The 13,586-nt window shown below is 47.1% G+C and overlaps 1 protein-coding gene across 4 annotated transcripts in view; it reads right to left on the bottom strand.

Annotated features, from left to right (window-relative positions):
* Window positions 1-13,586, bottom strand: part of LOC121283291 (elastin-like) — a 315,972-nt gene that overhangs the window by 159,648 nt on the left and 142,738 nt on the right. For all 4 annotated transcript variants that reach the window (XM_041197705.1, XM_041197707.1, XM_041197704.1 and 1 more), the window contains one exon: window positions 7,759-7,818. In XM_041197705.1, coding sequence (XP_041053639.1) covers window positions 7,759-7,818 — 60 coding nt within the window. The remainder of the gene's footprint in view (window positions 1-7,758; window positions 7,819-13,586) is intronic.

Here is a 13,586-nt window from a genome sequence, read left to right as displayed (position 1 = left end):
CAGTTTTTCAAGCGGTATCATCCCAATACTGTCTAATTATGCATTCATGGGAAACATGCCATTTTGCTGGCAGGCGGCCTCCAATTCGCCCGTCATGACATCACCTCGCCATTCCTTCACGCCGTGAACACACCTCTTCCAGCCTAGGACTGCTGCACAGAAAACATGGTCCCAAAAGGTGAGAAAACTGCAGCTCCCTGATTCAATGATGCATCCCTGAATGTCCTGGAGGCCTGCCATGATGTCCTCTACCCCTGGTCTGGCCACAGGAGGGGCAGTAATCTGGCTTAGGAGGCGGTGGCAGTGGTGGTCATTGCAAAAGAGGACAGCCACCCAGTGCTGAAACAGGATGAATGATTGCCTTTGCTCTGCCACGGTAAGTCACTCTTCTCACCATGCTCAACTCACACACTCTCAAACCCATCACACATCCACAAGGATCTCACAGCTAGTTCAAGGCACATCGCCATTCATTCACTCACACACAGCTTCATTGTCCTCATCCCATCCATGGCACCACTCACCACCCACACATGCTAGGCATACTTATCATCTGGCCTGGCAGACATCCTGCTTATGCTCTCTCCAACTGCAGTCATGCAGGACATGCTGGCACACAACAAAAGGAGAGGTCGCAGACTGGTGGAGGAATGCCTGACATCAAAGTCCTCAAGGACTTTGAAAATAGAATCATCCAGCTAGCCAGTGAAAATCTGGACCTTTCCTGTGCTGAAGCTGAGGTCAACAGTGCTCTGCCAAGTGAGGATCCAATAGTGCAACACCCATCCGACAACCATCCTGTGAGTGATGTGTCCCGTTTCACAGGCCACTGGCATGCATGAATTATCTCTCCTTGCTTTTGCCAGCACATTTGGGGAAACAACCCAGGGAGTCCATGACCCAGGTCTTTGACTCAAGCCCCGAAGTACCTCAGAAGAGAAACCTGCTGGAACCCTAATTTAAGTCCTGTCACAGCGCTCACCCGCACCTTCCACCAGTGCAGGAACATACCTCGATTGGACCAAACTTTAGAATAACCTTGGGGTCACAATTTGCTGAGCACATTGCACTGTCTGATCCACAGACAGAGGCAGTGACATCCCAGGTGTCCCACACTCCAAGGACTGCTGGAGACCAGAAATCTGCTGAGCCCCAATCAGATGACAAGCCTCTGGACCTGGTCATACTTCAGTTGCTGGAGCTGCAAAGGCAAGCTCGGGAACATTGGGAATGGATGTCTGCTGCACTCCTCAGATTACAAGGCATGATGGAGGAGTCTGAGGTGAAAGTGCCAGCATTGCAACGCACGAGGTCAACCCTGGCAGGATGGTGGTCGCCATGGAGGCCTTGGTCCAGGATGTCATTCCTGCACTGCCGTGTGGGCTTAACTCCATCACTGATGCCATAGTTAGCCTCCAACAGTGTGTACTCGAGAGGGGTGCTGGGCAGCTCTATCTCACTCCAGCTACCCCTTCCAATCATGGAGTCAGCCAAGGATCCTCAGGCACCCATAGGGAGGAGGATCAGCAGGTGCACACTCCAGGGCCATCTACCCAGGTGACTCAGTGTCCGGCCCATCGAAATCCCCTCTTCCTGTGACCCCCTCCACAGGCTGAGGAGGGTATTACTGCCACACAACAGGATCCCAAAAGCAGGCAGGGGCCCTCCAGAGGATGCCCATCAATGTTATCACAGGGCGTAGCAATCAGCAAGCTGCCCCTACCTCGTCTGTGGATGTTGAGGGAGCACCAAGATGTAGCAGCAGGGTTAGGAAGGTTAAGAAGATGTAACTCTTTCGAGTACAAACACGTCTCCATCTGTTTCAGATGAAGTTACATTGTTTCATAGTTTGTCATTGTGAGATTTGAACTCTTGATCTTGGGGTTACAAACCCAGTACCATAACCACTTGGATATTTAGACCAAGCATTAAAAAGATGTAACTCTTTCGAGTACAAACCCGTTTCCATCTGTTTCAGATGAAGTTACATTGTTTCATAGTTTGCCATTGTGAGATTTGAACTCTTGATCTTGGGGTTACAAACCCAGTACCATAACCACTTGGCTAGTTAGGCCAAGCCTGAGATTTGAACTCTTGATAATCTTTTAAATGAAAACCAAATTAACAAAATTGGGATAAATCAGGTACAGCCCCTAATTCAGGTCAGCTGTAAAACCAAGAACAAAGTTTAAAGGAAACTTATAAACTTTAAATCAAAATGTGATTAAAGGGGTCAACAAAACACCCCAGTCCCCACGGTGCCCACCGAGCACAGAAGGCCTCGAGAGTGCCAGCAGACACCGCGTGCTCCCTCTCCAGGGACATCCGGCAGCGAACGTAGCCACGGAAGAGGGACAAACAATCGGGCGGGACTCCCCCGTCGATCGCCCGCTGCCTGGACCTGTTAACGGCCAACTTGGCCAGGCCCAGGAGCAGGTTCACGAGGAGGTCCTCCTCCTTCCCGACCCCCTTCCGCACCGGGTGCCCATAGATCAGGAGCGTGGGGCTGAAGTGCAAACAAAACATCAATAAAAGGTTTTTCAAATAACTAAAAAGGGAGTGCAGCCTACAACACCCTATGTATACACGGTCCACGGACTCCACAAGACCGCAAAAAGGGCATGTGTCCTGAGAGTCCGTGAACCTATGCATCCTCTTATTATAAGGGACTGCTGCATGCAACACCCTCCAACCCAGGTCCCCGATAGAAAGGGGGAGGACACCTCCGTAGAGGGCCTCCCATCGGGGGCCTCTGCCGCCGGACGGCAACAAGGCACGCCAGGGCGTGTCCAGTCGACGGACAAGGGCGAGAAAATGGAAGGTGTGCAGCAGCAGTCCGTACAAAAAGCCCCTCTTTGCCGTGCCAAAAGGCACGGAGGGCATGTCCCCGAGGCGGCTCATATTGCGGGGCACCAGCACCCGAGGGAGGGTTCGGGGCTTGGGGCGTTTTTAACAAACATGTTTCCATCTGTTTCAGATGAAGTTACATTGTTTGCCATGGTGAGATTTGAACTCTTGATCTTGGGGTTATAAGCCCAGTACCATAACCACTTGGCTATTTAGGCCAAGCTTGAAATTACATTGTTTCATAATTTGCCATGGTGAGATTTGAACTCCTGATCTTGGGGTTACAAGCCCAGTACCATAACCACTTGGCTATTTAGGCCAAGCGTTAAGAAAATGTAACTCTTTCGAGTACAAACACGTTTCCATGTGTTTTTCAGATGAAGTTACATTGTTTCATAGTTTGCCATTGTGAGATTTGAACTCTTGATCTTGGGGTTACAAGCCCAGTACCATAACCACTTGGCTATTTAGGCCAAGCATTAAGAAGATGTAACTCTTTCGAGTACAAACCCGTTTCCATCTGTTTCAGATGAAGTTACATTGTTTCATAGTTTGCCATTGTGAGATTTGAACTCTTGATCTTGGGGTTACAAACCCAGTACCATAACCACTTGGCTATTTGGGCCGAGCGTTAAGAAGATGTAACTCTTTCGAGTACACACCCGTTTCCATCTATTTCAGATGAAGTTACATTGTTTCATAGTTTTGCCATTGTGAGATTTGAACTCTTGATCTTGAGGTTACAAATCAAGTACCATAACCACTTGGCTAGTTAGGCCAAGCCCAATAGTTTTGCCATTGTGAGATTTGAACTCTTGATAATCTTTTAAATGAAAACCAAATCAACAAAATTGGGATAAATCAGGTACAGCCCCTAATTCAGGTGCGCTGTAAAACCAAGGACAAAGTTTAAAGGAACCTTACAAAGTTTAAATCAAAATGTGATTAAAGGGGTCAACAAAACACCCCAGTCCCCGCGGTGCCCACCGAGCACGGAAGGCCTCGAGAGTGTCAGCAGACACCGCATGCTCCCTCTCCAGGGACATCCGGCAGCGAACGTAGCCACGGAAGAGGGACAAACAATCGGGCGGGACTCCCCCGTCGATCGCCCGCTGCCTGGACCTGTTAATGGCCAACTTGGCCAGGCCCAGGAGCAGGTTCACGAGGAGGTCCTCCTCCTTCCCGACCCCCTTCTGCACCGGGTGCTTTCCATCTGTTTCAGATGAAGTTACATTGTTTCATAGTTTGCCATTGTGAGATTTGAACTCTTGATCTTGGGGTTACAAACCCAGTACCATAACCACTTGGCTATTTAGGCCAAGCCATTAAGAAGATGTAACTCTTTCGAGTACAAACATGGTTCCATCTGTTCCTATTCAGATGAAGTTACATTGTTTCATAGTTTGCCATTGTGAGATTTGAACTCTTGATCTTGGGGTTACAAACTCAGTACCATAACCACTTGGCTATTTAGGCCAAGCCATTAAGAAGATGTAGTTGCACAGCCTGGGCATGGGTGTTAATCACTTGTACATAATGTTCACTATTGTAAATAAACTCCCAAGGATGTCTCCTTGCCTATGGTTCCTTGTTATGATGAGCAGTTTTTATGTCACTCAGATGTGAAACCTTGGTGCCTGCACAAGATAAAGGCTTCTTCCCTGTGCTTTGTGCAACCTTCCCAGCACACTGATTTTGTGCCTTCACTGTCACTGGTCACATCAATCATGCCTGCACCTCGATGGGGCTTATCATTGCTGCCAGAATGTCCTGGGCCAGCAGCACAGAGTTCCCTCATTCTCCCTGTGTGCACCCAGCACCTTTGAGGTGTGGCTAGCCCCCACATGTCATCAGCATCCGTGTCCCGTGACAGTGTGGTCCTGAAGGGTTTACCTCACGAAGGATGCTACAGAATCAGAAGTTAGTTTCCCTGCTGCACCTCCATTACATGACCCTATTCAAAGAGCACAAGCGAGGTGCTATCAGCCAGACAGGAGTCAGACATTTACATACGCTGTGTGAGGGTCTATGGAGTGTCCCCACTGCAAGTTGTCATCCTCCTGGAATGTCAGGACTATGGGCATTCGCTGCATCTACATCACAGGAGCCTTAACAGAGAGGGTATGTGCGCTGCTATCAGCCAGACAGGAGTCAAATGTTCACAGATGCAGTGTGAGGATCTATGGTGTTTTATTTTGTGCATGTTGTCATCATTCTCCACAAATCTAGCAGCTATGAGGTTCTCTGAGCATGACTGTCTTGTCTGGCCAGTGTGGTGGCCTCATTGCCATTAACCTCATCTTTGACAACCTCCTCACCCTCATCCCTGTTGACATTCTCCTCATTAGAGGAGACATGCAGCTCCTCCATCTCCTCAGCCAGCTCGTCTCTCCACTGCAGTGCCAGGTTGTGAAGGGTGCAGCAGGCGACGGAAATGTGTGACACCCTCTGTGGACTGCATTGCAGGGCTCCACCAGACCGGTCCAGGCACTGGAACCTCATTTTCAACACTCCGATAGGTTGCTCCAAAGTATGAGTTACAGCATCAGTCTCGTTGTACCTTCTCTCTGTTGCAGTCTGAGGCTGTTGCATGGGGCATCAGCCACATCCTCTGCAGGTAGCCCTTGTCCCTGATGAACTAACCCTGCAGCCTCTGTGGACCCTGGAAAATATCAGGGATCTGCGACCTGCTGAGAATGTGGTAGTCACGGACACTTCTTGGAAACCGTGTGCAGATTTTCAGGATGCTTTTGTGGTGGTTGCACACCAGCTGTACATTCAGTGAATGGAAGCCCTAGTGGTTGACATAGTTGACCACTTGTTGCCATGGAGATCTGAGTGCCATGTGAGTTCAGTCGATGGCACCCTGCACCTGTGGAAAACCTGAGATCTGGGCAAATCCCAACGTTCTTGCATCCTGGCTTTCCTGATCCTCAGCAAAATACACAAAGTTGTGTGCCTTCGCGAAGATGACAGACATGACCTCATTAATGTATTTGTGCATGGAGGCTTGCAATATCCCACAGAGGTCACCTGTGGAGCCACTTGTGTAAACATTGAGTGCCATGGTCACTTTCACGGCCACTGGCAGTGGATGCCCTCCATATCTCCATGGCGCCAAACCCTGCAGCAAGTTGCAGATGTGACTGGACATTTCCCTAGACATGTGCAGTTTTCACTGACACTGGTTCTCGGTCATCTGCAGGTCTGACAGGTGCCATCTATAGACCCTGGGTCTAGCTAGGCACTGGCAAGCTAGACCCGCCATGTGTCTTAAGCGGCGTGTGCGGGAGTCCAACCGCCCTTCTTCCTGAGGGTGCTGCTCCTTCCTTTGTCCAACCAGGCACCTTCGTTACTCTCTCTTCTTTGTCTCCACTCTCTGTAAGCCATGAAGCATAAAGCTAGGTCAGCAGGCTCCATGCTTCTGATGTACTCCTCCTGCAGGATGATGGAGAGAGACGCCTGCGTTAGCCTGGGTTTATTAAGAGTCTCTCTTGCGTTAAGGAGTCTTCAGACATAATCATATCAGAGTACTGGCCACCACTTGGATGGCTGCCTGAAACCCAACCCACTTCCGTCCCATTCCATCTGACTGATTGGCGGCAGCTTTGCCCAATGGATTGCATGCTGTGCTCTCAGCTCATGCACAGGCATTCTCCTAAGCCACACTGCAAGGCTGCACAGTTGGCATGAACCATAGGAGAGACTCATTCATACCAGAATGATAACATTGCAAGGGGCAGTGAGCACCTCCAGCAGTAACTGCTCTATGACCAGCTTTTGCAAGGAGATTGTACAACAAGCCCAGTCACCCAATTGTTCTGCAGTCCACTAAAATGCTCATTAGTTTGCAGTCTGTGCCAGAGGGGTGAAAAGGTCTGAAGCGTTTGTTAGCACTTTCAGGCCTCTGCTTTGCTTGAATGGGCAGATAAGCTAGAGGCCCGAATCCAAGCATGTCAATGTGGCTGCGCCTGAACTGTCTCAGCTGTGAAGGAATGGTCACTTCATACAAAATTTCTCTAATGCGTGTCTGCTTTCTTCCCCCACTCCCACCCCTTCTCACGTGCACTACCATCAACCGCAGTTCAGCCCTTGCCCCCTTCGCCCCTCCCACCAACTCACCTCAACCTCAATGCAGCCCTTGCCCCAGCACCACACTGCCAACCAGCTGGGAAATTGACTTGCCTGTGCCCTCACCTGAATGTGTGGCACCTCAACCTTGAGTCCAATAGGCAACCTCGCGAGTGCTGTGCATCATTACTGTGCATTCACCTCTGAGTTTCCCTCAAGTGCAGCTTGCCAGGTACCTACCTTATAAATGCTGTTGTGAAACACGTCAGCATACAATCACACTGACGAGCTCAGATGATCCAGCGTGGGGAGATGATTCCAGCGTGCTGGGCTTATAATGATATGCAGATTGATTACAATGAAGCCCCCGACGTGCACTGGTGGGAAATGTGGCCCGCCACTGACAGTAGGAGCAGGCAATTGCAAACTGGTTTCATGGCTTCGTGAACGCGATTTTTGGCCTTCGTGCCATATTGTCCACTCACACCCGCCATGATGCCTGACGCCAGTGGGCAAGGAAAATTCCACTCTTAATCGTCCAAGAAAATCAATGCTTCTTTGCATTGCTTCTGAACTAATCCAGGTAAATCCCCAAGATTTGATCTAATACGATAGAGCATTCAATCTTTTAATATATTTAAGACTGTGACAGACAGATTTTTGGTCTCTCAGGGAATCAAGTGATGTGGGGAGCAGGAAGGAAAGTGGAGTTGAAGCTATAGATCAGCCATATTCACATGGAATGGCGGGGCCAGATGGTCTACTCCTGTTTCTATTTCTAACACTTCTTGGTTGACTTTCTCAATTAATCTAAAATGTATTCATGAAAGATCAAATTACCTGCAGCACCTCCTGGAAGAGTTCTAGGTACACCTGCTGGAACTTGTCCTGGTACACCACCTGGAATGACAGAGCAGGGGAGTTACAATCATTAGATGCCAAGTAAACCCAACAAATGGACTTTTGGCTTAGCCGTTGAATCTCCCATAGCTCCCACACTGTTGGTACTAAAAAGACATTCTCTTTAGCAGCATTCTGTCTCCGGTTTACAAAAGCAAAATATTATGGATGCTAGAAATCTAAAACTAGAAAACATAAAAACTAAAAGTGCTAGAAACTCTCAGCAAGTTGGGAAGCATCTGTGGAGAGAAACCAAATTAACTTTTCAGGTCAACATGTCTTTTAATCAGAATAGATTAATAATTAATCACAACCAGATAGGAAGAAGTACAGCGATGACCCTGGCTTCACTGGACCATGCACCACGGAAGAGCTGGAAACTGGTATATCTAGTCTAAAACACGGAAAAGCAATTGGTCTTGACAACATAGCATGGAGTAGATAAAGCATTTTGGACAGCAAGCAAAGAAATGGCTCCTACAATTGTTCATCCACTGTCTGGCAACACACAATCTACCTAATATTTGGCAGAAGGCACATATATTGGAACTATTAAAGCTCAGAAAAGATCCCTCAGATCCTAAGAGTATTGGGCCAATTTCACTGCTTTGCCATACCAATAAGCTGTTTGAATGCCTGATACTCAATAGGATAGCACCAACTGTAGATGAGAAGATCATTCCAGAGCAAGCAGGTTTCCGCCCCGGCAAACCAACAACAAGCCAACCACTCAACCTCACACAACATATTGAAGATGGTTTTGAGCAAGGGATGGTAACAGGTGCTGTTTTTGTAGACCTGTCAGCAGGATACGATACAGGGAACCATAGATGTCTCCTCTGCAAGATGACAAAAGATATTCACTTAACAGAACTGTTAGAAAGCATGCTTCAGAATTGCCGGTTCTATGTTGAACTAAGTGGGAAGTGCAGCAGGTGGCATATTCAGAAGAATGGTCTTCCTCAGGGAAGCGTGCTTGCACCACTGCTGTACAACATCTACACGAATGACCGACCCATAGATGGTGTCTCACGTTGTTTTATATACGCTGATGACTTATGTGTCACGGCCCAAAGCACTGATTTCAACACTGTGGAGAAAACGCTTTCTGAGGCCTTGGAGGGACTAACATTCTACTATGAAGAAAACCACCTTCACGCAAAGACGCAAGTTTGTGCATTCCACCTCAGAAACTGTGAAGCCAAACGCCAGCTTAAAGTAACCTGGTGTGGAGCAACACTGACGCATTGCGAGCACCCTATCTACTTAGGAGTCACCCTTGACAGATGCCTCACCTTCAAGGACCACATCAAAAAGACAAAGGCAAAAGTGAGCGCACGAAACAACATCCTGAATAAGCTTACTAACACAAAATGGGGAGTAAGCTCGAAAATATTGTGAACCAGTGCACTTGCTCTTTGCTGTTCCACTGCTGAATACGCCTGCCCTGCATGGGAAAGATCTACTCATGCTAAGAAGATGGATGCCGTTCTGAATGCAAGCTGCCGACTCATCACAGGTTGTTTAAAACCAATAAACGCCAACAGCCTATATATCCTGGCGGGTATCGCTCCCCCTGATATAAGAATGGTAGCCAGCAAGAAAGAGCGACTCTGTCAAACATCAGATGAGAGGCACCTTCTACATGGTCATACACCTACCACCCAGCGCCTAAAGTCAAGGAAGAGCTTCATGAACAGTGTTGTTCCAACCCCATCTGAAGCCCGCATCACCTTGTGGAAAGACCAGCTCGCCAGTCTCGAACAATCCCCAGTGATGGAAATTCTACCGGATGAAAGCCTTCCTCCAAGAGCTAATTGCAATTGGGCAACCTGGAAGTGCTTTAACAGACTTAGGACTGGTGTAGGTCATTCAAAGGTGTTACTAAGCAAATGAGGATATACAACCAGCCCGACAACTTGTGAATGTGGAACTGAGCCACAGACTATGCAACATCTCCTGCAATGCCTATCGCTAGAGGAACCCTGCACTGTTGCAGATCTTGCCATTTCCAACAACAAGGCACAAAAGTGTGTCCAGTCTGGCTGGGCCATGTATAGACTCTCCGTGGACATGATAAGAAGAATCAGAATAGAGGATAGAAATATTTTAAGAAAGGTTTGGGATAATGGAAGTTGTGGTGGGGGTAGGTTAGGAAGAACAAAAGGGAAGGTCTGTGATAAGATGGAGGGCAGGTGAGATTGAATAACAGAGTTCTTGGTGCAAAAGCTAGAGAGTGTTAATGGGTTTGTAATAAAACAAAGGTGTCTCCCGATGAGACATGAATGGCTACATAGCATCCAGCTGAATGCAACATGAAGGGATAAAGAAAGACATGAAATATGGCCAACCTAGCTAAAAAAAGTAGAGAACACGATGGAGACAGAGGCTATGATCTAAAATTGCTGAGTTCAGTGAGTCCAGAAGTCCATAGATTGCTTAATCAAAAGATGAGATGTTGTTTCACAAGCTGTGTTGAGCTTCATTGGAACACTGTGTAGCAGGACAGGGACATAAAGGTCAGAGTGGGAGCAAGGTGGAGAATTAAAATGACAAGCTCAAGCTCATGCTTGAGGACTGAATGGAGGTGTTCTGCAAAGTGATCATCCAGTCTGCTTTTGGTTTCTCCAATGTAGAGGAGACCGCATTGCTAGCAGCGAATACAGTATATTAAATTGAAGAAAAATACATACAATCACTTTTATTTGGAAAGCATATTTAGGGCCTTGGATGGTGAGAGGGTGAAATGACAGTTATTGCATTCCCTGCGCTTGTATGGAAAAATGCTGTAGGAAAGGGAGGGGGCATTGGTGATGACTGATAAATGGACCAAGATGATGCGGAGGGAACAGACCCTTCGCAATGCTGAAAGAAGAGGTCAGGGAAAGTGTGTGTTGGTGGTGGCATCATGTTGGAACTGACAAAAATGGCAGAGGATGATCTGTTGAATATGGAGGCTGGAGGGTTGGAAGGTGAGGATAAGGTGAACTGTATCATGGTTTGGGAAGGAGGGGAAGTGGTGAGAGCAGAAGTGTGTGAAGTAGATCAGACACAGTGGAATGCTCTGCGAATCAGAGTAGTTGGGAATCCTCAGCTGAGGAAAATGGAAGACATATAAAAAGCAGTAGAGTGAAAGGTTGCATCATCTGAACAGATATGACAGAGAGGGAGAAACTAGGGGAAAGGAATAGAGTCCATACAGGAAGTGGGGTCTAAGGAAGTGCAATCAAGGTAGCTATGGGAGTTCGTGGGCTTATGGTTAATATTAGTTGATAGCCTATCCCCAGAAATAGAGACAGAAGTCCAGGAAGAGAAGAGTCAGAGCTGGATCTGGTGAAGGTGAGAGACCGGTGGAAATTGGAAACAGTCAATGACGTTTTCCAGTTTATGGTGCAAGCAGGAAGTAGCATTGATAGTCATCAATATGCCTGCTAAAGAGAAGAGGGAGGGGTTCAGAGTAGGACTGCAATAAGGAATGGAGAGATGAGGTACTGCATTGGATCCAGTGCCTGGCCACCTTTGGGGGAGATAAGGTCCCCTTTGGGTGGAGGGGCTTTATTTAGTTGAAGGAATGCAAAGTTGGTAAATGCATTTTTTTATGAATGAGCGTTTTTTCAAAATAGTGAAGTCTGCAACAGACACTTAGAACTTTATTTTATCTCATCTCTGCATGGATCCTGAGGTCTGTCCATGGTGGATACTAGGTGAGTTGACATGGTAGATGTAAGGGCAAAGGATGGTGGATGGGGGGCATGGGTTGGCATGAGTTGACACTAAGTTGGCATTGGGGCTATAAAGGGCCATGGGTGTGGGTGGAGGACATGAGGTGGCATGGATGGGGCATGAAGAGTGTGAGAGGGAGTGAGGGATTTTTCATCTTTTAGTCTATATTTTAAAACTTCAGAAACAGTGCCAGAGCCCCAAGGCAGGCCTTCAGCCCAGACTGCCTCCACACCCGGCATCTTCCTCAGTTCATTGCAAATCTCCTGACCCAAATTCTAATTCAGCCCGTATCCCACGGGACCAAAAAAAATCTGATGTCCGGGCAGCCATTTTTAAATGTAGAGTTTGTGGAGCCCGAAATACTTCCATCTCTGTGCATCCGGCACGGGAACAAAAACTTGAGCCTTAGTCTCGGTAATACTGGAATGACTTATCCATCTGCTTCAATTGGTGCTTGGAGCCTAGAGTTTCTGCTCAACAGAATGCATCACACCAGGCAAACAAACAAAACAAATAAAAAGAAAGAAGATGCCAACTCTTTGTTTGACAAGCTGGAACATCAGGACCATGGGCATGGGACTGAGATAACTTGCAGTTGGTCATTAAAGTGTGCAAGACAGCTATAATTGAAATGGAATTTAATAGGCTGAAGGTTGACATAGCTTCCCTACTAGATACTAGGCTCCCCAAGAGGAGATCACAGGAAGAAAAACAATATAAATTCATCTGGCAGGGGAAAATTCAGAGAAAATGAGTGAGCAAGGTGTGGGCTAATCTGTAAGAAACTTGCTACTCAACTCAAAAAGGACCAGTTAACCTCATGTTTATTTATCCTCCACTACTGAGGTAAAAGGCCAGTTCTAGGAGGAGTTTGACACTGCTTTCAGCAGAATCCCTAAGTTTAAAGCACAGCTTTAACTACTGGGGAACTTCAACACAAGAGTGGGCATGGACCATGAAACATGGCCCTGCTGCCTCAGACATCATGGCTTGGGAAAGATCAATGACAATGGCCAGAGACTACTTGAACTTTGTTGCTATCAGAGTTTTCTGTAACTAACACTTCTTTCAGAACAACCCTTACCACAAGGTGTCCTAAAGACATCCAAGATTACGACATTGGTACCAGCTGGATCTGATCACCAGACGTGACTCTCCTAACAGCATTCTTAATACACACAGCTATCACAGCATTAACTGTGATACAGTTCACTCCTTGGTGTGCGCCATAGATAGGATACAAATCTTGAAGTATTTTTGTTCAAAGCAGAAATGCAATCATTATATCAACATCAGTCACACTGCCTACTCAGATAAAAACCAACTGGTTCCTCAACTTGATTGAACAGGCGGTCTTTAGCATTCCCACAGAATGCAGAAATGAAATGGAATATACTCTGAGTGACCATCTACAACGTCACACTCTCGATATGGGAAGCAAGAACGGCAAAATGCTGACTGTTTCGAGGCTAATATCACGGTGGTGGAATCTGACATTGAAGCCAAGCTGTCCACTGTGATTAATTACATAGGAACATAGAAGCAGGGGTAGGCCATTCGCCCCCTTGGGCCTACTCCGCCATTCAGTTAGATCACGGCTCATCTTCTACTTTAATGCCATTTTCCTGCACTATCCCCATAACCCTTGATATCTTTAATATCGAGAAATCTATCAATCTCTGTCTTGAATATACTCAATGACTGAGGCTCCAAAGTCCGTTGGGGTAAAGAATTCCAAAGATTCACCACCCTCTGGGTAAAGAAATTCCTCCTCATTTCAGTCCTAAATGTCCTCCCTCATTCTGAGAATGTGCCCCCTGTTTTTAGACACCCCAGCCAAGGGAAACATCCCTCCTACATTTATCCTGTCGAGCCCTTTAAGAATTTTGGACACTTCAATGAGATCACCTCTCATTCTTCAAAACTCTGGAGAATACAGGCCCAATCTCCTCAATTTTTCCCCACAGGACAATTCTTCCATACTAGGAACCAGTCTGCTGAACCTTTTGTTGCACTTCCTCTATGGCAAGTATATCCTTCCTTAG

The sequence above is a fragment of the Carcharodon carcharias genome, chromosome 10 (genome assembly GCF_017639515.1).
Source record: "Carcharodon carcharias isolate sCarCar2 chromosome 10, sCarCar2.pri, whole genome shotgun sequence".
NCBI classification, from domain to species: Eukaryota; Metazoa; Chordata; class Chondrichthyes; order Lamniformes; family Lamnidae; genus Carcharodon; species Carcharodon carcharias.
This window is presented reverse-complemented; position numbering and strand designations above follow the sequence as displayed.